At 35.9% G+C, this 24,353-nt stretch overlaps 2 protein-coding genes across 5 annotated transcripts; one reads left to right on the top strand and one right to left on the bottom strand.

The window, feature by feature from the left end:
- Window positions 1–3,082: 3,082 nt before the first annotated feature.
- Window positions 3,083–7,313, top strand: LOC107771365 (G-type lectin S-receptor-like serine/threonine-protein kinase At5g24080). 3 transcript variants are annotated; one of them, XM_016590715.2, is made up of 5 exons: window positions 3,083–3,458; window positions 4,390–5,750; window positions 5,858–6,038; window positions 6,125–6,578; window positions 6,883–7,313. In XM_016590715.2, exons 1-5 carry the CDS (start codon window positions 3,193–3,195, stop codon window positions 7,219–7,221), a joined length of 2,601 nt encoding a protein of 866 aa, XP_016446201.1. In that variant the 5' UTR covers window positions 3,083–3,192; the 3' UTR covers window positions 7,222–7,313. The 3 variants fall into 3 exon arrangements, with proteins under 3 accessions (XP_016446201.1, XP_075111556.1, XP_075111557.1); XM_075255455.1 differs by having other exon boundaries at window positions 3,261–3,458; window positions 4,401–5,750; XM_075255456.1 differs by having other exon boundaries at window positions 3,331–3,458; window positions 4,336–5,750.
- An 860-nt stretch (window positions 7,314–8,173) lies between these two features.
- Window positions 8,174–23,464, bottom strand: LOC107771366 (uncharacterized). Of its 2 annotated transcripts, none has more exons than XM_075255452.1 (20): window positions 23,180–23,464; window positions 22,577–22,729; window positions 22,316–22,475; window positions 21,778–22,096; window positions 20,075–20,212; window positions 19,766–19,958; window positions 19,530–19,657; window positions 18,376–18,585; window positions 17,205–17,371; window positions 16,362–16,440; window positions 14,273–14,929; window positions 13,808–14,175; window positions 13,356–13,472; window positions 13,175–13,279; window positions 12,160–12,402; window positions 12,015–12,083; window positions 11,686–11,910; window positions 11,282–11,386; window positions 10,358–10,465; window positions 8,174–8,641 (listed from the first exon to the last, which is right to left on the bottom strand). In XM_075255452.1, the coding sequence occupies exons 1-20, from the start codon at window positions 23,274–23,276 to the stop codon at window positions 8,371–8,373; spliced, it is 3,912 nt and encodes a 1,303-aa protein (XP_075111553.1). In that variant the 5' UTR covers window positions 23,277–23,464; the 3' UTR covers window positions 8,174–8,370. The 2 variants fall into 2 exon arrangements, with proteins under 2 accessions (XP_075111553.1, XP_075111554.1); XM_075255453.1 differs by having other exon boundaries at window positions 11,282–11,380.
- Window positions 23,465–24,353: the final 889 nt, after the last annotated feature.

Below are 24,353 nucleotides of genomic sequence, written 5' to 3'. Positions count from 1 at the left end.
AATATTTTCAGTAACACAGACTTGATTTCATCATCTTCCAAGTCATTCCCTTTGATCGCTCATGTATAGGAGGTTACATGCTCATTCAGATCCATGGTCCCATTAGATTTTTGGATATCATGCATATGAAACCTCTTTATGATCGGCTTCAGTGCTACGTGTCGCACTGGGAGGGAAGGGCTTCTGGATAAACTTCTTGGAATCTAGCCCTTTCAATATCGGGGGTGTGCTCCCGGGATTTGATCGACCCTGGAATTGTATGTTTCCATCTTTTTGTCATTGGCCTCAATTTTATTTTCACCTGATTCCACCCGCTTCGTTAATGCTTCAAGCATTTTCATTGGTTTAGGATTGACCCCGAACTCAGCTTCACCTGGCCTCTCGGTGATCTGCCCATTCCTTCGGATGTTCTCTAGGGATGGTTCGGGATCAACTCTTCTAAGGCGTGGCTTTGATTCTGCAGCTACGCTATTGCTGCTTGATGAGCCTGCAACCGAAGATTAACCATAGGCTAACCCCATCGCCTTCTCCTTCGAGCGCTTCTCAAGTCGTTGGTCGGAGTCCCCCGCGAATGCTATTTTTGGGATCAGTCGGGAGCTGCCATGATGGCCACCTATGAGTTAGCATCGGTCGGATCAGCAACTGGGACTCCGTTGGGGTCAGCGGGAGGTACCTCATTGCTAGGCACCAAATTGTTATTTTAGCCATGATGGCCAGACTCAGTGTCAACGTTCAAGATGGCAGACTGAGAGACATTTTTAAACTGACCAGAAATTAAGACTTTAAAGAACAAGCATAAAGTAGAGTGTGTTATGGAGATTTGTATCAAATCACCAACACTATCATTAGCCCCACGGTGGACGCCAAACTGTTTACCCTTAAAATGGATAACAATTGAATTTATATGCGGTATTAAGGATATGTGGATTGATTCAACACAAATAATCAAAAATATTAGATAAAGAGTTAAAGACTAAATGAATGATCAAACCAATTGTAATGTTACGGCCCGGCTCGAATTTAGGTTGAACAGTAGTTTTGCCCTTGATCGGACCCTGGGTTCGAAGTCAATCGTGAATAAAGAACATATGTAAAATAAGAACTTCGCTATAGCTGGAAAGCAGAAAAGTGAATATCTATTGCTTTGGTATGCGTGTTACAATGTGTCCTATCAAAGAAAACAAATTCCCTTTATATAGTAGGAGAGTTTCACCCTAGAATAAGTCTAAAAAGGATAAAAATCTTCCTCCCTTGTTAATTACTGATCCTTAATCGTCATCGATCGAGATCCGCGCCGTGATATCCGGTTGGTTGTGAATATCACGGCCCTTTATCGGTCGGCCTCAATCGTTCGCTACGCTTTCCGAAGTCTCAGAACTTGTCCCGAGTCCAGGGTGCATCGTTTATCAAGTTCGATGGCGGGCCTCGATACAAAGAGTTTACAGCTTCGATTTCGATCTCATATATTCATGCTCTTACTTCGTTTGATCCACCGAGAAATTGAGGTGTGCGTTATCCCCGATTTCAGCCATATACAAATTGGTCTCATGATCAGTTCACCTTAAGCACCAATTGCCTCAATTAAAGTGGTCTTTTCTCTTGAATAGTTAAGTTAAGAAGTATAGTAAATTTTGGGAAGGAGATTATATCTCTACCCTCGAAATTTTGCAGCTATGTCCGTTTCATTTAATTACATTGAAATTTTTAACTGGATATATATGTCCGTCCAGTAAAGAAATTTTTTTTGCGAATAAGCTAAATATATTTAATGTAATAAAAGTACTCTACTTTAATATGCCATATTAATTAAAAAGACAGATTCATGATTTAAACATGATGGTTCGAGTTCAGGATTTTAATACAACCTATATTTAGTAGGTTCAAAATATATGATTGTACTTCTTTAGTGAATGTCTTCAACACATATGTAAAATTCCAGCCAAAAGTATTGTGTTCACATAAAATGTATGCTAGATCCGCCCTGCTTTACTTGAAACAAAGAACCGGAGTCAGGGGCGGAGCCAGCCTTATCGGGCTTCGCAAAATCCAATAGCTTTGACTCAAATCTAATATGTGTTAAAAAAATTATTGTATATGTGTAAAACGTTTATTTAGAACTCGGTAAGTAAAAAACAATTATGATCCAGAACTCATAAACTAAAAATTGTAGATTCGCCTCTGGAGTTTGACTTCTGAATATATAAATTGAATGATCACATTTATGTATATATTTATAAATCCATCATTTTATGTTTTGTAAGAAATTAACACCAAATTAGAGGCAAATCCTGAAGAATAAAATGAAAATGCAAATTATATAGATTTACCTAAATTAAAGAAGTGGAGTAATATCCGTATGAACAACCCTGCTAAATAAACAGAAATAGACTGTCATATCATATTAGCAGAAAGTTAACATCAAATTCATACTAACATCAAACGGCCCCGTAGATTGATGTATAGAAACTGTTCTCTGCATGTCCTCATCGTCATAATCCAAATTTCCAGGTTGTTAAAGTTATTTGTCCAGATAAACAACCTTTTTACGAATCTTTATTGTTAGGTGTTGACAAATAAGCTAAAATAGCCCCGTCCTATATATTGCTTTCAATGTTAATTATTGGTACAAGATAGTCAATAGACGAAAGCTAAAAAAATAGCCCACAATTTTTCTTTACTCTCTGAGAGTCAAACATTGAAGATCAGGAAGTGAAGAACCCCTATTTATTTAGGGTGAGTTGTCACAAAAATATGTATATACAAAAATCAATAACATTTTAAAATTACTGACTCTAAACTTTGAATTTGCTCCTAAATTATCCTTTATATGCTGCTAGGAGAAGTGTGAAAACAAGAATAGCTGCTCTCCAGCTTTAAAAGTTTGGCAATTTGGTCGATTTATAGCTGAAAGCAACAAAGAAGCTGAGTAAACACGTGCTGCTAAATGCCAGAACCGACCAAAACATCCAAGAATTTTGGTCATTTTTCAACGTTGTAGCTCACCCACCATTGTCCACGTGTTCATATCTCCTACTTTTCTTCAACTTCAAATTTGGAAAAACTTACTTGAAATTCTTCCTCTCTTGACTCCCTGCTTCTTTATAATTAATTATATATAAGGAACCAAATGCTTATTCTAAGTGAATCTGATTTTCTTGAAATAGAATTCCAACTATACCAACTTAATGCCGAATGGTCCATATGTCTCCAAATTTACTCTCCTCTGCTTTGGCCTTAATACTCTTACTGTTTATAGCAGAGCTTTGTTGGTGCATTGAGTCTAGTGGGGTTGTTTTGGGTTCAAGATTGTTAGCTAAAGAGAACAAAGCATGGTTTTCTGACAATAAAACTTTTGCATTTGGCTTCACACCAACAGCAGAATCACATGATAAATATCAATTGTCTATTTGGTTTGCGCAACTTCCAGGGGATCGCACATTGGCTTGGTCACCTAGCATGTAAGTATAACTACTTGATTTGTCCATTAAGTAATCCTCTTGTAATGCTTGTCAACTTACTACTACAGGTCGTGCATGATTTAACTCGTAGCTAAGGATTTAACTTATATATACTAATCTTTTGACTTGTTATAGCATTTTGGATGGTTGTTACATATCCTTTCACAATATATTATATTATGTTGTATTGTATTGTTTTGATGAATACAACATTTGGAAAAATTGTATTGTTTGTTGTCGTTTCTTGATGTTAGCACCAGTAATATGAAGAATAAACTTACAATATTACAAAGATTATAAGGTACGAAGCAGAATTATTATATTAAAAGGTAGGATAAAGGATAAAAAGATTATTTTATAATAAGAAAATGCAAGATGAGAGGAAAAAAAAGGTAAGGACGCAACCGCACCTAATCAATCATTACATAAAATGCACTTTTCGTAGTTACATAATGGCGGATTTAATAAATTGATACAATAAAATTTAATTAACAACTAAAAACACATTCTAATAAGAAACAATATAATTGGTAACAATCATCCAAAAAAGTAAAAATTACTAATTTTACATTTATGGACGATTACGTGTAGTTATCACTTGGGTGACCTTGTGTAAAACTTTTTATATTGTTAGTGTATTGAAGTTTAACGCCTCGTTATTTCTTTCCCAACATGAACTAGTTCGGGTTTCTTTCTCTTTTAAAAGGGGGCAAGAAGCAGAGAATGTTATATGGAACTAGAATTTCTTCAAAATGCTTAACATGTAAACATAAATTTAAATGGCTGATTCTTTAGAGATGTTATTCTTATATTAGACTTAGTTGGAAAAAAGCAGAATGTATTTCTCCATCTCTAGTTTTTACTAAAGCTTTTGCAGGTATATATAAACTTTTTGGCCAACCCTTTCATTTTGTGTTCATCATCTAAATAGAAACTCTCCAGTCACCAGAGACGCAATTTTGGAGTTCGACAACACTGGAAATCTCATGTTGATGGACAGAGGCACCACTGTATGGGCATCAAACACCTCAGAAACTGGCGTTGAGACAGCTGTCATGTCTGAAAATGGCAACTTCATTCTCTACGCCGACAACCTAAGCATTGTGTGGCAGAGCTTTTCACATCCATCAGATACTTTGTTGCCTGGCCAACCTTTAACGGTGTCACTAGAACTAACATCATCAAAATCGCCTGCCCCCGGGGGCTATTACACGTTAAAAATGTTGCAGCATCCCACCTCACTAAACCTCGCATTGACCTACAATGTGCCCGAGTCCTATCATATGTCACCTGAATTGTATAGCAATTATTCTTACTGGTCAGGACCTGATATATCAAATGTGACAGGAGATGTTGTTGCAGTCTTGGATAAAGCTGGTAGCTTTGGTATGGTTTATGGCTCGTCTTCGGATGGAGCAGTTTATGTGTACAAAAATGATGGTGATTATGGAGGACTATTCTCGGCTGTGAATCAATCTAATGATTGGAGTAGACCATCTGTTTTGCGAAGGTTAATTCTTGAGGGTAATGGAAATCTACGTTTGTATCGATGGGACAACGATGTGAATGGATCGAGGCAATGGGTTGCAGAGTGGGCTGCTGTGTCCAATCCATGTGGCATTGCTGGAATTTGTGGCAATGGGATTTGTAATTTAGACAGAAGTAAAACGAATGCTTCTTGCACATGCTTACCAGGCACTTCTAAGGTGGGAAACGATATCTCGTGTTCTGTAAATTCTTCATTGACAGGGAAATGTGGACCTCATCATGAAAATTTGACTTCCCAGTTCAAGATTTCTACGGTTCAACAAACTGCTTACTATTTCTCAGGATCATCTGTAATAGCAAATTATAGTGATATAGAGTCAGTGTCCAAATGTGGGAATGCTTGCTTATCAAATTGTGATTGTGTTGCTTCTGTTTATGGTCTTAGTGAGGAAAACCCTTATTGTTGGGTCCTTAGAAACTTGGAATTTGGTGGATTCGAGGATCCTGGCTCAACTCTATTCGTGAAGGTTGAGGCTAATGGCTCATTTGGTGGTGACAAACAAACTGGGAATTCATCAGACGAATCGCAGAGTACACGCGATAAAGTTTTGATACTTCCTATAGTCCTAAGTATGACAGTTCTCATCGCGCTGCTCGGTTGTCTGTTATATATCAATATCCATAGAAAAAGATCCTTGAAGAGAGCTCTTGAGGGCTCTTTGATCTTATCAGGAGCTCCGATTAGTTTCAGCTACCGTGACTTGCAACACCGGACTAACAATTTTTCCGAGTTACTTGGAACAGGTAAAGACATATTATTCAAAACCACAGGAAATCCAAACCAAGACAATTGGTTTTCCAACAAATTATATGTGGTTTTATCATAGTAAGTAACAATGTTATGTTGACAGGTGGATTTGGCAGTGTATACAAGGGAAGCCTAGGAGATGGAACATTGATTGCAGTAAAGAAGCTTGGCAAAGTTTTGCCTCATGGGGAAAGGGAATTTATAACAGAGGTCAACACCATTGGCTCTATGCATCATATGAACTTGGTTCGTCTACGCGGATACTGTTCTGAGGGAACACGAAGGTAAGTAAGGCATTTCATTGTAATTTGATGGTTGTGTTGTGTCAACTTAAATATGCAAGTATAAACTGAGCATTTTCTTTTAACAGGCTACTAGTGTATGAGTTCATGAAAAATGGCTCATTGGACAAGTGGATATTTCATTCATATAGTAACCGAGATAGATTACTAATTTGGCCTACACGTTTTCGCATAGCCATTGCTACTGCACAAGGGATAGCCTATTTTCATGAGCAATGCAGGAATAGAATAATACACTGTGACATCAAGCCCGAGAACATACTTTTGGATGAGAATTTCTGTCCTAAAGTTTCTGATTTTGGACTAGCAAAATTGATGGGGAGAGAGCATTCCCATGTTGTCACTATGGTCCGAGGAACCAGAGGTTATTTAGCCCCCGAGTGGGTCAGCAACCGACCCATAACTGTAAAAGCTGATGTTTACAGCTATGGAATGCTGCTACTAGAAATCGTTGGTGGTCGGAGAAATCTTGATATGACTTGTGATGCTGAGGACTTCTTTTACCCTGGATGGGCTTACAAGGTACTCACTTGATCAATTTTGATAAAGAGAGAAGAGTTTAACTTATATACACTGACAGTGTAAAGAATTTTTACTTTGATGATGCAATTTAACCGGTTATAGTGGGTTATTACTCTATTTTCCAAGGTATCATATCAATCTAAAAAAGAATTACATGGTGATGTAGGTCAACTTAACCTGATAGTGCACAACACTTAAACTCTATAGGAAAAGGGCGATCGCCCTTACTTCTGAATCGTAATTTTTTTTTAAAAAACGTAAAAGTATTGAAAGGACCAGATATGTTGTTTATTTGTTTTTTCAGGAAATGAGTGAAGGAACGCCAGAAAAAGTTGTTGATAGACGACTTGAAGGCGCAATTGAAAAAGAAGAGCTAATGAGAGCTTTAATGGTAGCTTTTTGGTGTATTCAGGATGAGGTTTCGACGAGGCCTACAATGGGGGAAGTGGTGAAGATGTTGGAAGGATCAGTTGACATTAATATGCCTCCAATGCCACAGACAGTTTTAGAACTAATAGAAGAAGGCTTAGATCATGTATACAGATCTATGAAAAGGGAGCTCAATCAATTCAGTTCCTTTACTATTACTACTCAACCATCATCTAATGCTACATGCAGTTACTCCACAATGTCACCTAGATAGTTAAAAAAAGGTTGTACGGAATAGGAAGTTTTGTTAGGATTATGTAAATGTAAAACCATTGATGTTTCAAATAAGCCAATAGCTTGATGTCAGCTTCTATAGCATAAGCTTTAAGTCCATCAACGAATAATAAACATTTCATAAGAGAAATAATAAGTTTTTGCAAGAGCTGGCAAAATTGTGTATTTCAAGTAAAATATACATACTGTATGTAGCAAATTTGCAGAGAAGTTTGCATGACCAGTTTTGAGTGTATTTTTTTGCCCAGACATGGAGTACACCTTAGGGACTGTACTTTTCTGAATTTCTATCATATTCTATGCGCTTTAAATTTGTGTGGCAAGCTGTAATGGTTCGAGTGTTTTGACAGATTTTTGTGAAATCCGTTGCTGGTGAATGCTGTATAGTGTAATAGGCATTAAATTCTGTCTGAAGCAGCAATTATCAAGTCTTGTCCCAAATTTTTAAATGGATACTTAGTCATTAACATAGAGAAACCACAAACTGTTGCATCACAATAATCATATCTGATTATTGAACTATAGTCCGTTAATAGATGGGATTCATTAAGACTGACCCGAATTTGGTATGGGCAGAGTTTTCCTTCTTTTTTTTTGCTTGGTGATGACTAGGTTAAATTATGGCTGCGTAATTGTGCTGCAACTAATTATTTACAGGTATGATCGGTCGAACTTCACACTCCATGTGATATCAGTACCTATATTGAATTTAAAATGCTAGGTCTGTTGCCAATCTTGCTTCAGGGTGTTAATAGATTTATTTTACATAAAGACGCTAGTTAATCTTATTATAACAGTTGAGTGAACACGAAATTAAATTGATATTAGCCAGTTAAGACTAGTATGTTGAATATAAAGACTTTGGACGTTTCATTTTGGTGAGTTGATTTAGCGACAAAAATTTGAAGAAAAATATTAGCACAAAAAAGGAATAAGCTTAACTCTACTATTATATTTCTAAAGGTTGATTCATCACCTGCTAAGAAAATTTGTGATGTTTCTCCACCTTTAGAATAAGTAAAAACACTGACTGCGCTCGACATTCATCTACACAAGCAACCATCATAGATACTTTAACAAAAATTTACACTTAGTCGACCACAAGCTATTGAGATGGGCGGACTATGATTTAATCATCTTCCTCCATATCAATGACCATCCTCAGCCGCCTTCTCGATACAGTAGTACCAGGGGCTTCAAGTGAAGCATCATCATCTTCCAAATCAGTCAATTCAGAATGTAATTTGTTATGCAATTGCTGATCGGCCTGATTGACAGGAGGAACATCTTGGTCACTGCTATAGTCAGTTGCTAGGTTTCCAGCATCAACATTATCGTCTGAGGCAGTATTATTAATTTCTGTACCCTCCTCCCTTGCAATAGCTTGATCAAGCTCTCCCCTTGAAATGCCAGAGGTTAAGATCATGTTAGTTAAGTTGTCAATAACTCAATGCCAATGGTTGTCAATAACTCAATGCCAATGGTTGTCAATAACTCAATGCCAATGGATCTAAATTCATGAGATGCTTTTTTGCGGAAAATAAGTCCTAATATGTAAATAACAAGAAAACTATTTATATCGGAAAGGCTGTTGCTGCAATCCAACTGAGTCCAACGGAGAAAATATAAAGTAATTGTCAGACATTAGTGGTCCCTAGATTGTATGTTATCAATTGACAATGCTTAAATATCAAGCTATATATGCCTGACGCCGTGTCTTTATGATAAATTCAAAAAGAAACAGCCTACTGTTTCGCGAAAGGTAGAGGTGGCAAAATAGTTAAAAGAAAACACTAATCCACCCATATTATCCATCAAAAAATTGGTTGGATAATGAACCATTTAAAAACGGGTCGAATATGGATAAAGAACCATATTATCCACTTAGAAAATGGTTAACCAAATAGATAATTAATGTGTTTAACTTTTACATTTGTAAAGCCTCATGATATGGTAAAGGGAGGATATTAGGGGAAGCAGTGAGTGGAGATTCCCCTGCAAAGAGCCAGATGAGGGGAGACCCCCACGTCCGGTTCGGAGGGCGGGGATATCCCGACCCTACTATCATTATGCCTTTGCAATGTTACTTGGTTCAACTCTATTTGTGACATTTTCTCGTATGTGGGACTCTCTATCTTCTTGGGTAGATAATCGATCGTATTTCATTTGGGTAGTGAGTAGTTTTTATAATAATAAGTCAAGTCAATAATAATAAAACTGGAGGAGTGAAAGCCACTTGACTCTAAGGAAAGGAGCGAAAAGCCAGGATGGCTTGGTAAGCAAGCCATCCGTCATGTGGGCGATTGGAGTTCCTCAAGTTTGGAAGACAAGGACTTCTCTCACAAGTGATCATATTTAAGAAGCCACGGATAATATGGATATCCATATTATCCGCCGGATAAACCCGTTTTTTATCCGTCTCAAATACGGGTCGGGTCGAATAATTTATCCGCTTTTTAAAATTAACTGTTTTGACCCGCTCATATCCGACCCGCCTGTTTGCCACCTCTAGCGAAAGGTAACAATTTCTATTTTGATAATAAATCAGCTCCAGGTTAGTGCTGATAACAGTATGTACAACTCAAAAAGAGCAAAAGAAGAGCACCTGATGTAACAGCTAACTACAAGCTACCTATAAAATCTATCAGGTCTCCTACCTCATTCAAAAATTCTTGTTTAGACCAAAAATAAAACAAGACAATCCAGAAACAGCCTACTTCTACACTGTTGTGAATGTAGTTAGATAGCAAAACTTGGTTTAAGAAAAATAACAGGAAGTAAGCGATGGGATTTAGGAAAGTGGACGAGGATGGCAAAAAGAGCTCAGAAGCCTAACAAAGATGGCATATTAGTTTTAATTCTCCAGAAAATAGAGAAAGATGCCTAAAAGAAATAGGGATGAGGTGAGTGACTTTATGAGAGGCTCATTCTCAATGGAGACACAGAACTGGCATAATAGTTTTGTAAAGTTCCTAAGCAAAAAGAAGGGGTTTCAAAAGAGCAAATAAGATGGGGGTGAGTGACTATATAAGAGGCTCATACTAATGGCAGACAACTGCACTATCAATCGTGGTGCCGGAAAAGGTGATATCAATAACAACATAGCTACAGTTTACCTCTCTGAGTCATAAGTATCTTTGTCTTCAATGTCACTTTCGCTGCTGATCTTCCTTGAATTTACAATTAGCTTCCCCTCATGCTGTGGAAGAGCTTTTTGAGTTTTTCTGCATCAAATAACATTATAATTCATTGCAATATTTATAGTAATTTTACTACTGAAAGAAAGACTAAAATGCAATTTAGGATGCTTCATAAACCAACTCAGCAAAAATCTACAGTCTACACAAGATTTCATAATCGCCATGACAAAGTCGGTTCATGTAAAGAAACCCAAACTTGTCCAATGAAAATACCTCCTTCCCACTAAAGATGTGGAGCATGACCTTTAGCTTAGACCACATTCAAGCTTCAAGTCAATGAATAGGCCAAGTCAAATAGGTAATTTTGATGCTTTGATAGAATAAAAAGACTTGGTGATTGGTGAAGATCTTGATTCGAAGAAACTATGGACCTGAGACAACCGCATGAAGGAATTGTTGCAGTAATTACACTGTAAACACTTTCCTTGTATATTAACCTGGCCATTCGGAAACGGTGCTCCAACAAACAATGCAGTACACCTCCCTACTTGACTTTTTCACCTTTACAGATTGTAAATAAATGGACCAGCCTACATACATTCGTGCAACTTTGGTTGTACCATGCAAATTGGGGTATTTGGATCAAAAGTTAAACAGAACCTCTAAAGTGCCTTAGAGGTTTGACCCACTGCTACCTTCACTTAATAATTAAGGATTGTGTTATCATTTATAAACATAAATCAGAATAAATCCACCATCTAAAGCAGTAAGAAAGGGAGAAGGATGTCCACAAAGACTGTGTTTGTTGATTCTCAAACAAATAACATGTTCAAAGTCATGTAAAAATGATATTTGTATAAAGGGAGGAGGAGGAGGAGAAGAAGGCATATGAAAACATACGTCAATAGCGAGGTCAGCAATTCATCGTCAGACTCATCTGCTGATGATTTCTGGTTCTCTCTTCCTTCAGAAGTGCTATCTTTTCCCTGATATTTGCTCCTGAAACTCCATAAAACAATGAAAGCCTTTATCAAGTATTTGGTGGGAGCACAGTAATTTCAATGTGTTTACCATTCATCCAAAACATTTCTCTTAGTAAGATGGATGATAATGTCATTCATTGCTAAGATTAAAGTGTTTTTTATCTTCTATCTTACATGCTATTCAGTAACATCACAACCCAACTCAGGATGAGAGAAGGAAAGAGTATCATTAGAATATCTTCTGCCACTATTTTTCAAAAAAATTGCTGAATCAGGGAGAACAGAGAGTACAAGTAATAGCATCTGCAAACTTAATCATACCTTCTTCTCATTGATAACAAAGTTTCATCATCAGAGTTGTCTGAACCTTCTTTAGAAGCATCACCTGCTTCATCCATCAATTGCAGGTTGGTTTCTAACCTTTTTTTTTTGGGGACATACAGGCCAAGTTGCTTAAGTTTTCGTGAAATCTTAGCTGCAGATAAAGTTCCCTCAGAATCAAGTGCATTGGCAATCATGTGGCTGCACCTCTTGTGATCTTTAAACCTTTCATAGTAAAACCACATTATATTATTAGCCTAGATATAAGGAACAGATTTATGAAAGCAAATGTCTCACAAAAAAATCACTTTCTTATTTATTGAACTCACTGTTCGAACAAATCTTTGATCTTCTGTTCCTGCTCCTGACTAAATGCCTGCACTCTCTTTCTAGTGTGCCTGAGAATGAACAGCAAGAATATTTAAATCATGTTCATAAAACATATAAACACAATTGCTTTAAACAGACACCTACAGATGCCTTCTCTGTGAAGTACCCTCTTCCAGTATATCTGAATTTTGAAGTCTGATCTCACTTTCTAGATCTTTTTCTTCATTCCCAGGTTTGTCAGGAGCACTAGCATATACTGTCTTTTTCTTCCGTGGGATTCTGTATCCTAACTGTTTAAGTGTCCTGGAAATTTGGAGAGGTGAAATCTTTCCATCTGGATCAAGGGCTTCCGCAATGATATCACAACAATTTTGATTATCTTTATACCTGGAAATCAAACAAAAAAAATTCAGATGCTTCAGAACAAAGAGTGGAACCAATATAGAATATCGATTGAAAGAAGGATGGAAATGGCAGTTTGCAGTTTTCATTGTTTGAGTCAAATGTTTTGGTTGCTGTTGTATCCTTTATCATGAAACATGCAGTCGCTGCTAATAATAGAAGTGTGCCAGGTCTGTTTCTCACTGACAAGATTGGTAGACCTTGTAAAGTTAACAGAGGGGGAAGTGGTCCTCCAAAGATAAACTTTAATGCCGATTTCACAACCAATTGCTTTGGGATGGTGTTGCCCGAGGAAAGACAAAGGTAAGCTGGAGATAGCAATACTTATTCTAAAAGATCAAATTTTTGCAACATCAGAGGTATATTTAGAGCATAGAGGACATCATTAACAGAAGACATTTATAGAATAGTCAGGAAGAGAGTAAGAAAAGGCTCATCATTTGTGAAACAATATGAGTAGATAGTAGAATACAACATTTACGAACTTAGATCTCTTCTTGTTCTTATTTTTACAACCAATGACATGTGTAGGTATGCGGCATGCCACCCTTCAGACAATATTATTACTCCATAATTCCCAGTTCTACAGCCTAATTTAACTTATCACAAACACTTCCAAAAGAGATTCAACCAGTTACAGGGCAACGCAGACTTGGGAGCTAATCTGGTACACTCGAGGTATGTGCACACTTCTATTTTATCATTGTAGGATAAAGAGGGTTTCAAACACGCAAATAATAAAATTATATATACGTACCTCTCAAAGAGTTGCTCGACTTTCCGTCGTAACTCATCATTAAGAGCTTGTAGTTTTCGTCTTTTAGGTTCCCTCTGAGACTCTTGTTCAGCTGACTGCTCCTGTCTGCAATAAGAAAAACAATAAAGATGGCTATACTGGGAAATCAAGAAGAGAAAAAAAGCATGAATGAGGATCATACTTTTCCAAATGTCGTTTCTGATTCATCACATCATTTCCATCATTTGAAATTGATGTAGGACTTTCCTCTCTCTCTAGCAAACTTTGGTTACTCCTATTTGTGACCTCTGTGTTGTTTCTGCGAACGGCATTGAATTAAAAGATTCTGTTGGAGGAAAAAAGTTGACTTGGCTCTTTATCTTTACAATAAAAGACCCACAACACTGTCAAATGCTATTTTAACTTTTTTTTAGTAGGAATGATCAATGTCAGAGAAAGAGAATATCTCCAAAATTAGAAGTCAAAAAATTGATAACCAAAAAATTGGATTAAGTTTATGAGGACTTTCACCAAATAAATTCAGTCTAAGTAATACAGAATTCAACATATGACATTCTTGGTTTCTTTGATTCAAGCATTATGGCAATCAGCAACCACAATAGCACCCTTCCAGTATTAGTGCAAACATCTTACCTGACAGCATCTGAAAAAGGTAATGGAAAATCAGCTTCATCATCACCAAGGGCATCAGCTATACTTCGGCGGATCCATCCATTTGCTTCAGATGAGCCAATTTCACCAGTCATGGAAACACCTGAACTATTTTTACCATCTTTCTTAAATTGAGATAGCTCCTTTAGCATGGAATCACAATTGAGATAATGACACTCTCTACGTGATTTCCAGAAGAGAACCTCTATGAATAGTAGGGGATTACTCTTCATTTTGCGCAACATTCTCCTAACTAAGTTTGTCAAAAAGAAGACAATGTTCTCATATTCTCTGCAAGGCCTTGACTTCTGCTCCTCTAGAATGTCATAGAATGTGGTGAGGAGAGATAGCTGTATATCAAGCAGAAAATATTAAAAATGAGATCTGCTACTTAAGCTTCACATTAATCTTGTTTCAGATAGAAACATACAGTTTTCAATAAATTACCTGGTATAGCATGGGCGAAAGTTCGAGATCATCGCATAGTTTTTGTAATATGCATATCACATAATTATTTGTAATAATGGAGTTGCTCTTGTAATACTTTAGCAACCAACAGAGGTTGTGAATGGTGGAGTTGTTTGCAAGAGCAGAGACCAAGGCAGATATCTTGAGATCATCTTCCGCAGTTAACACATTTTCATCACCAGAAGAATCATCCCTGCCTCGATCATACTCGTCGTTAACATCATTAGAAAGTTTTTGTTGTGTCTCCGGCACAGAGTTCTGGTGTCTTCCTGACTTAGTTTCAAGAGATATAGGATGATTAAGCTTATCTAGGACTGTGATATCTTCTTCTCCCTTTCCACCTGCATGAAGATCGTTTGACTTTTCACATCCAGAGCCTGCAGCATTATTTTGAGCTGTATCAGTACTCTCAACCATTTGATCTTCGTTCACAGTGGTACAACCCGTGTGTTCATCAACCTTATTGGAGTCTATGGCATCTTCTCCATTGTGAGCCAATCCGGTATCTATAGATTCATGACTAGAGCCGCCAAAACCTATCCCAAAGGAGGCTGAATCTCTAGTCATTTCATCATTATCCTTCTTGTCATCTGTAACTGTTGTCTTCGGTCGTTTCTTCCTTAACTTTTTGGAAATCTACACAAAAATAAATCCTTTTTAATCAATAGATGTCAGTTGCTGAAGCAAAAAATTGTCATCGGATAAACTATATTTAGCATCTATGGAACTTAAAGCACTAATGAGATATAGATCCTGCTATGGGCATACTGAGCCAAACTTATGCACTTATTCTGACATAGCAAGATAACAAACATGATTCTTCATATATATCATTCCCTATTGTGTTGGTAGGATGATGGGGAAATGAGGTTGGGGAAACAAGCATTCCTTACATGAGACATGAGAGAGTAATTCAAAATAAGGACACATGTCGAATGTTCTCTATTTCATTCGCTTTTGGTGACACCACTACTGCAGATACATAACTTTACGACTAAATTCAGCTTCAGTATTTCTACACAAGGTAGCTAAGCATAATTCTTTGTAATGCTCCTTTGAGCGCAAAAGAACTGAGATTCATAATATGCCTTCAATTGTGCTCCCAAGTAATTCATCCCCACAAAGAGTGGATTGCTAAGTGATGAATTTCCTTAAGCTAAAGGACCAGAATTTTTCACTCAGTAAAGCTAAAGTATCATTGCGAGCATATTAACACTGGTTAACAATAGAAATTTCTGAGACTAACAGTAGAAAAACCATCACTCATCTGCCCTATATCTCCCACTTCCACAGTATAAATAAATTGATAAATACACACTTATTATATATATATACGCACAAACGTGTCCTTAAGTGCATGGATCAAAATATTCCAAATCCAACTTGAGACATTCAGGTCTAGAGTAAAAGAGTTAGCCAGAGATGCACCATCCAAAAACAATCGAAACTATTTTAGTTCATCCCCTTTACATAAGGTTGCTTCCATTCAAAAAGAGCTGACAATATGAATCGGTAATAGTCTAGAACCTAATGCCACACCTCTCCAGAACTCCAAATTTACCCCACAAACCTTCTCTCTTACTCTCTAGACACACAAGTCCAAATCTATCATATAAAATAAAGGAACAGCTTTACTTTAGATATAGAGAGCATGGGTCAAGGTTGCTGCTATCTTGTTGTGGTTCACTTCTCCATTATATCTTTACTGCAGAATGTAGATCTGACTGAGTGAGCATTCATACGATCTCTCTCAAATCCAAACAAGGTGTTTTTTTCTCCGAATAAGTTTTTCACTTCATAGAAACATCTACTTAGTAACTATCTGCTGGAGAATATGAGCATTTGAAGTTTGATTACAATAACAACATGCCAGTATATTCCCACATATGGGGTCTGGGAAGGATAGCGTGTACGAAGACCTTACCCCTACCTTATGCAGGTAGAGAGGCTGAAGTTTCATTACAAGTGACTGAATCAATCAAGATAACAAATATAAAAATTCCTTAGAAATAAAAACAAAATTTATTTCTTAATGAAAAATTCAAATACAAAAGTTATCAGGGAATACCCTTAATGAACCACGTGCTTGAAGGTTCTCCATCAGCTTTATAACTAAATTGATAATTTCTACCAAATCAGCAAGGTAACTGGCAATAATAGATTTGAAATATTAGCAAGAGAAGATTATATAGGCTTCAAGGTTAAAGATCCTTTTTGGCCAATCACACAAACAACATTGCATTAACCTGATAAATTGCAGGTAGTCAAAAAACAGCAAAAAGTGCATTTTGATTCATGCTGACATGATTTTATGCTTGGTACAGTGGAATTTAGAAGCCAACAAACTTATCTCATAGACCCTTCGTCGAAACATGGTTTATAGTTTCTAAATAAAGTTTTCTGCAGATAAGAAAATTCTAGAATAAAGCTTTTCTGACATGGATCAAGAAATTTATAGTAGTTATCAACAATGAATTATATTTTAAAGTTTAAACTGTTACGAACAGACCCGATATTGCTTCACCAGAAGGTTAGAAATGAAAGCAAGTTTTTGAGCGGAGTCCAGCAAACAAATGCAGCATATTTTATCCACAAAGATGGCTTTACTATGGCAGTTGAATATATTAATTCAAAATGAGAGTATCCTTCACTGCGTAACACCTATTAAGATCTTCAATGAGCTAATCCCTCTGTCTATTTGCAGAAATTGGCTTCAACATCAAGCTAAGGTTTTCCACCTAATAAACTATAAGTTGATTTGCTCCTCATCCATAATGTAATACTGGATGTCACTAATGAACTTGGCTGAGGCATCACATTACTGCATCCCCTAACCACTTCTCCAATTTTCAGGAATAATATAGTTCATTAATACAGTTCATTTAAAAAAACGTGTGAGCTAGAAGGGGACCTTTTCGCTTGCTTATGGGTATCAAACGATTTGATCTGGTTCAAGAGAAACTGGGTCATCCCTTCATCAGTTTGATCGTAGAATAACTTGTAAAGAAGAATTCGAGCTGTTTGATGCTCCTTGGAATCTTCAGGAGACTGCTTAAGCACCATCTCCAGCATAAGAAGCTGCCAACCAAAAACAGTAGTCAGAGAAGGATCCCAAAGTTCGATTCATATCATAACACCCAACCAGGGGCGGCTCAACATAATATGGGGCCTAAGGCGAAAATAAAAATTGAGGCCTTACATTTTTTTAATTTTTTTCTCTTATAATTTATCGAAATCTAAAGAAGTTATAATCGGTTTTAATTATTGCCAATGTCTAACCAATTTGTTTAATCTCTTTTGTGTTATCATGTTGAACTTTATTGATTTAGTGTTGAAAAACTTTTTCAACCGAGGCAAGTGATATAGAAATTGTTAACAGTAATTGAATTAACACTTTAACCTGATTGAGTTTGCGAATTAGAGTATTCTTCTACTTATACAATTTCTCTTAGCACTTTTAATTCTAAATATAAGTTGAAACAAATAATATTGTAGTAACTACTATGTTTCAAGAGTTATTCAATGTTAGTGACGTATTTTAATTGTTACTTATCAAAGCAGCTTGAAAAATGTCTACAAAGGCACTCAAAGAATTAAGAAAAATTGTTCTAATTAATAAGATTGATTTAACTTGGAACAAATTAAAGACATGAAACAACTAGTAACTACAATTTAAGATGTGTAAAACTTTTAGCTATAACTATTTTAACCAAATAATTTAAAAATTCTATCAATAGTGCATAATTATTAAATGTTGTATATATTATTTATATATTTTGGGGGCCTAAGGCCATTGCCTTAGTGGCCTTAGGTTCCAGCCGGCCCTGCACCCAACATACTAAACAAATCCTTAAGCTGAAGCTGATACTGAAGCATCATAAATAACAGCTTTTGGGCTGGGAAACACTGGGTACTGCTAGAGGTGTGACAAATCTCATTTTATTTTGTTCTATGAATCCATCTCCTACAATATGCATATTAGACCTATTTGACCATACAGACGCATCTCATGCTTTTCTTCAACATTAAACGCTAAATTAAACCTAGAGGAAAGACAAAACTTTGAGGAAAGTCATGATCACCATAGTTTTCATAAGAGATCCTGCCACGTAGAGAAACTTGCGATCGTTTGTCTCCTTCACGGTCTCAAGCGAATAGCGCCATCTCAAAAGAACCAGCTGGAACATTGATTCATTTAAAGACTCGGCAATAGGACCACATATACAACCTCTGAACAATGTGCTATCAGTTCTAGAATCCATCGGTTCTTGGGTATCAGCTTCTTTGTTAGGCTGATCAAGTAAGAGAATCAAGAGAAGATTGAGATATGGGATGACAAGGATAAAACAAGGTAAATGGAAACTACTTACTGAAATTCCAACAAAAAAGAAAAGCACACAATTAGTTCAACAAAGAATTTTCCAAGAGCCAGTACCATTTACTATTACATCTTCACACTTCTCTTTTTAGTGTCTCAACTCTAATAATCAGACACCAGACCTAAGTTGTTACAATTAGATTCCCAATGTTCTGAGTATGAATATCTTACTTCTCCACGTTCTAGATAGCTTCATATTTGGACATAGATCAGCAAACTAGTATTATCCAGAAATGATGATTATGATTCAAGAAGCTTGCTACAAACGAAAGAGGGGTCTACAAAAGTTGTTTAGCTGGTAAATGCATATGCATTCTCTCTATAGCAAACATTAGCCGTTGACTACTCCGTCAAACTTCCCAATGCAAAAATTTGAGTGCATAATGATTTTATTAGTCAACTCCTTACTGATTACAAATGATTAAATGAATTAATAAAAGTCACTAACTATTCAAAATCTGATCAATAACGTGAAAGGACTCAGGATCCACATTATGACTGTCCTAAATTCTTTTTAACCCACTACAACATAATACTACGTATCCCGGGCCTAAATTTGCTCTGTTAGATGGATTTTCACCGTCCAGTAACAAAAATATTTCCCTACTTGTTGACAAGTTTGGAATCAAAACCTGTTTAAACAGTCAGGCATCACTGGATATCATAGAAAGCTGATCAAATGCTTCAAAATGTAAATATTCCTCAGAGCAAGTAAGCCCAAACTTAATTGTTTTCTCAGTTTCTAGCAACTGCAGTAACTATTAAAGAGGGAGGATAAGAGGAACTGTATGGAGCACATTTACAGATATCCAGACACACCCAAACCATGTAACATCACTTGCACAGAACGTTGCTTACCTGATTCAAAAACTTGTGGTACTGAAAAGAAGTAACAAATTGAGCAACCTGAAAGAAAATAAGAATATCGCTATTCTGAATAGCATGATGTTCTTTTTCAATGTCATCACGAACTGACTGCATCAGAACTGTAGGGAGTTGAATTAGAATAGAAAAATGAGTAGTGCCACGAGAAAGAAAGAAAGAAAGAGACAAACAAAGCAAAAGCAGATACATCATTTAACTACATATCTTACCGTTGTATCCCCCTCCTAGGAACTGGTTAATAAAATCATAAAGCAAATTTAAAATCTTGTTCTTGGTTGCAGGTAGTCTTCCTTGGTCCCACACAGTCCTTTTTGCCGGACCCCGGTGCTTCTTGTGAGCTATTATCAAGGGGTCATGAGAAACAGAGCAAGGATTGCCCTTAATTAAAGTTTTAGAACCATCCTGTTAAATTAAAAGGTTAACATTAGTGCTAGTACAAACTACCATTTATTAAAACCTAGTACACCACCAGTCCTAGTGTAGAAAATCACATTTCTTTATTCAGGAGGATAAATTACCAGGGAAAACCGTGTAAAAGTTCCACTGAACTGAGAATAGCAACCCAGGTTTCGTTGTCTGATAACTTTTCTCTTTTCACGTTCTTCTTCCATTATATCTTTGAGAGAGTTAATTGAAATATCACTATCTTCATCCACCTGATGAACAAAATCAACTTATGAATCAGAAACCAGAGAGGGGGGACCAACTGTCTTAAAAAAGCTTCTTCACAATATGAACTAGTCCGGCTCAGAAAAAGCGTCAAAAAGCATGCAGAAAAGCATATGTGCTCTACTTGATGAAGGCTTCCACCAAAACTTCAAACATTAAATCTAGTTTCAACAATGGAAGAATTTACTTCTAAAGGCCAAATAATGCTGAACTGCTTATCAGTCTCGGGATACACAATAACTTCTTAGTTCTCATGAATAGAAAGGAAAAGACAGGCCAATAAGTATATAAGTCACAAGGCAAAGCAATAATTCCTTGTTATGCTTCTCAAAAAGTTATAGATTCGGTCTCTTCACCTCACTGATGCCTAGGAGTAATTCTGTTTAGAACTTAAATAGGACATAACAAAATTTAGAGATCCTTCATCTTCTATGAGTACAACTACGCCTCGAATCCCCGCTAGTTGGGGTCGGCTATATAATTTAACTAATTAAGTTGCTCCATTAGCTCCATAGCAATCCAAAATTTGAAGATTTAGATTCACTACTATTACAAGTTTTATACTTCAATCACAACTAATTTGTATCATCTATTTGGATCTTTTTCTTTTATTATGTCCTAATATGTGCTAAGAATGCATGGATTCCTAGATATTGTAGGTCATTTAAGACAATCATTCTAAATGATTTAAGATTTACCTCTTCCCATTTTAAGATATTTAATCACCATGTTTTCAAACCTACGGATCAATGTTTCTGGAGTCTAATGTTGGACATGACCGACCTATCTCAACCAGCCTTCTCTCATATTATCCTCCATGTGTGCTACTTGCACCTTCTACTGAAAGAAATCACTAATAATCTTGTATGACCGCACATCAATCTTAACATTCACACTTGCAACATTTATTTCGATAGGTATCCTCTTACATAACATTGTTGATCATATAACATTTTGTAGGAAGTGCTTTTCATTTTGATAGGTATCCTTCTATCGCATAACATTTTGGTACCACTTTCCCATTTCAACCATCCTATTTTGATTCTATGTGTAACATCTTTATCTCTCAGAACGTTTCCTACTACATCATACCTAGATATCAATAAAATATTACAATTGTGGAAAAAATCTTTTAGGCGTGTGCTCCATTTCATCTTCTATGAGTATTAAATTGAAAATATCCCTACCTCCAAATGTACCAACCAGCTCTTTATGGATGTCAAACACCAAAATTGAATTGTGTAACGGTGTTAAAAAAGTGTACTAGTATAAATGACATGTTTGCAGAAAGAAAAAAGCATCTCTTTTTTCTTTCTCCATGGAAACTAAGTGTTGTCAACCAAAATTTCCTGCATATCCCACCTTCCACATAGCATTCTGGCTATAACAAGATCAGTCCAATTTACAAGTTCTAGCTCTAATCAAAATAACAATTTTATCCAGAAATGCAAAAAAAAAAAGGAAAAAAGAAAATATAAAAAAAATAAAAAGAGAAACAGCAGACAAAATTGGACTCAAATAGTGGCCATTAATGATATTGTAAAAAACCAACCTTTGCATCCTTGAGATGTGCTTTAGCAATTAACTCCGGCAGCTGACCCATGAATATATAATAGAATGTCTCCAACAAAAGCAAATTATCATGACGGAGATAGGTACAAGAGCCACCAACATGCTGTGATAAAACTAAGATGACATCCATTACATTCTCTTTAAACAAGAGCTCTAGAAACCTGTCTCTGAGAAACACAAATTCTGTCATCGAACCACCAGATTTCTGCTGGGTTGATATGTCTTGAATAGCCAAAACATTACGAAATAAACTAAGCACCAACTGCACCATTTTCCAGTCATCTTCTGTGAAAGCCTCACTGTTAACATAGTGAGACAAGTTTGTAACCAGATTAACAACATATGAATTCATGAAGAAGAAGCAGCTATCATATATAAGCTTAACATTCTTATATGAAGCACACTAAAGCCAACGAAAGGACTATGACATGTCAGCTCAATTTTATACATCACTTCAAAGGAATTTTACATATTTATGCACAAACAAAAATATGACGCCAGAAGATGATTGCAGTTACCAAGCCAAATTTTCCAATGGGCTTTCCAAGAGAGACATTATCACCGGCACAGCATCACTATAGGTAATTGATGACTTTACTCCCCAAAGAAGCTCTATCTGTTGCGGTATGTCATGTGATGCAGGATCAATGGGCATCGTTAGAAACACCATAACCTTTACTGTAAAATGAGATGGAGAGCAAAGGCAGACGAAATTAATAAAAACAACAAATTTCATGGTTACCAATATAAAATGAAATTGATAAACTAAAGTAAGATACCTGCATTTAACAGCAGATTTCGGTCATCTTGACAGTACTCAATAATAGGAATCAAATCTTTGCCCACAATATTCCATTTACATACTTGCTTGAAAACTTCTCTTGTTTGAGGGTCATCTCGCCTTAAAAACCTCAACAAATCCTTCAAATTATCTGCCAAGGAACAGGATAAAAAATAACAAATTAAACATATAATTTATGCGTGTAAAAAAAATTAACATAATCAGGTTACTAGGTAACTCTATTTAATAGATTTAGTGATACCCTAAAAATAAAGGTAAATAACCTTCTATAACAGATTAAATTACACTGATAGTGTGAAAGATTCATTACATTGTGAGTGTATGTAACTCAAATCGTTAAACAAAACCAAAATGTGACATCCATTTACTAAGGTTACAGCCCCTACACTAACAGAAAATAATATGAAGCTAGAAAAACAGATTAATTTTAAGATGAAAACTTTTTATCAATTAATCAACTACCTATACCTCAATCCTAAACTAGCTGAGATCGAGTATGTGGATCATATATATTCATTTCACAATTAACCACGAAAAGTTAAAGAGAAATGTAAAAATGTAGAAAGCAAGGTGAACAAACCTAAGCAGTACTCTCCTTTGGAATAGCCAATTCGATTAGCATCGTCGTCCTCTTCAATGATTCCGAGGCCAGCGCATAACATTGACAGCCCTTCCATTGATTATGAATCGTTCTTCTTTTTTTTATTGAGGTAGACTTTCTCGATTCAGGTATAATTGATATCAAATAGGATCTGGTGTGAAGCTTGACTGGTAATTCTGGAAGAAATTGTGGATCTTTTACGAACTTGATGAGTAATAAGTCTTAGGGTTTTTTATGGCGCCAAAGGGGTATCTGAAAGTTTTTCCCGCGCTTTCAGAAATCTACGTGGTAACTGGAGCAAGGATAAGAAGTCGAGTACCCGTGACGTGGCAGGCCTTCATTTGATCTTATTTTTTGTTCTCTTTTTTCTCGTGGCAAATCGGGACGGTACTTCCATGAAGCAAGTAAAGCAACTGTTTTAGGCACCATATTTATGGGGCTCATTTTTTATTACAGTTAATAAACTATGTATACGCTTAAAAAAAAGTTTTGTGAAGTGAAAAAGTTTGATTTCTTTCTTTAACAAGTATAAAGAAGAAGGATTTGCAACTGCTATGATTTCTGCCACAAAAATTGCACTTGAAATGAATATGAAACTCGAATTTCGTAAGAAACGTATGATATATATGAAGTAACAATTTGATGAGAATATTGATAATAAAATCTCAAAATCTTTCGAAGAGTCCTTTGGAGTTGATTAATTTATACATGGTAGTAGATAAATCTATTTTTTCACTTTAAAATAGATTTGAGCAATCTGATGTATATGAAAATATTTTAGTTTTTATTTAGCGGTAAAAATTAAGATTACTAGATGATGAAAATTTGAAAAAATATTGCCTTAATTTTGAATGTTCCTTAAAGCATAATAATCAATTCGATATTGATGGTTTAGATTTATTTTCGAAATTAAAAATACTAAGAAAATAGTATAATTAGAAGATAACAGTTTAACTGATACACTCGGTCAAATAAAAAAATTGATTCTTTTTCCAATGCCTACATTACTTATGGAATAATATTAATAACTCTTGCTACCGTCACTTCAGCGGAAAGAATTTTTCAAAATTAAAATTGATAAAATCTTACCGAAGATCAACAATGTCTCAAGAAAGGTTAAATGGATAAGAGATTTATCAATTAAGAATGGCTT

Source organism: Nicotiana tabacum, chromosome 6, assembly GCF_000715075.1.
Source record: "Nicotiana tabacum cultivar K326 chromosome 6, ASM71507v2, whole genome shotgun sequence".
NCBI classification, from domain to species: domain Eukaryota; kingdom Viridiplantae; phylum Streptophyta; class Magnoliopsida; order Solanales; family Solanaceae; genus Nicotiana; species Nicotiana tabacum.
Note: the sequence above shows the minus strand (reverse complement) of the source record. Positions and strands in the feature narration are given on the sequence as shown.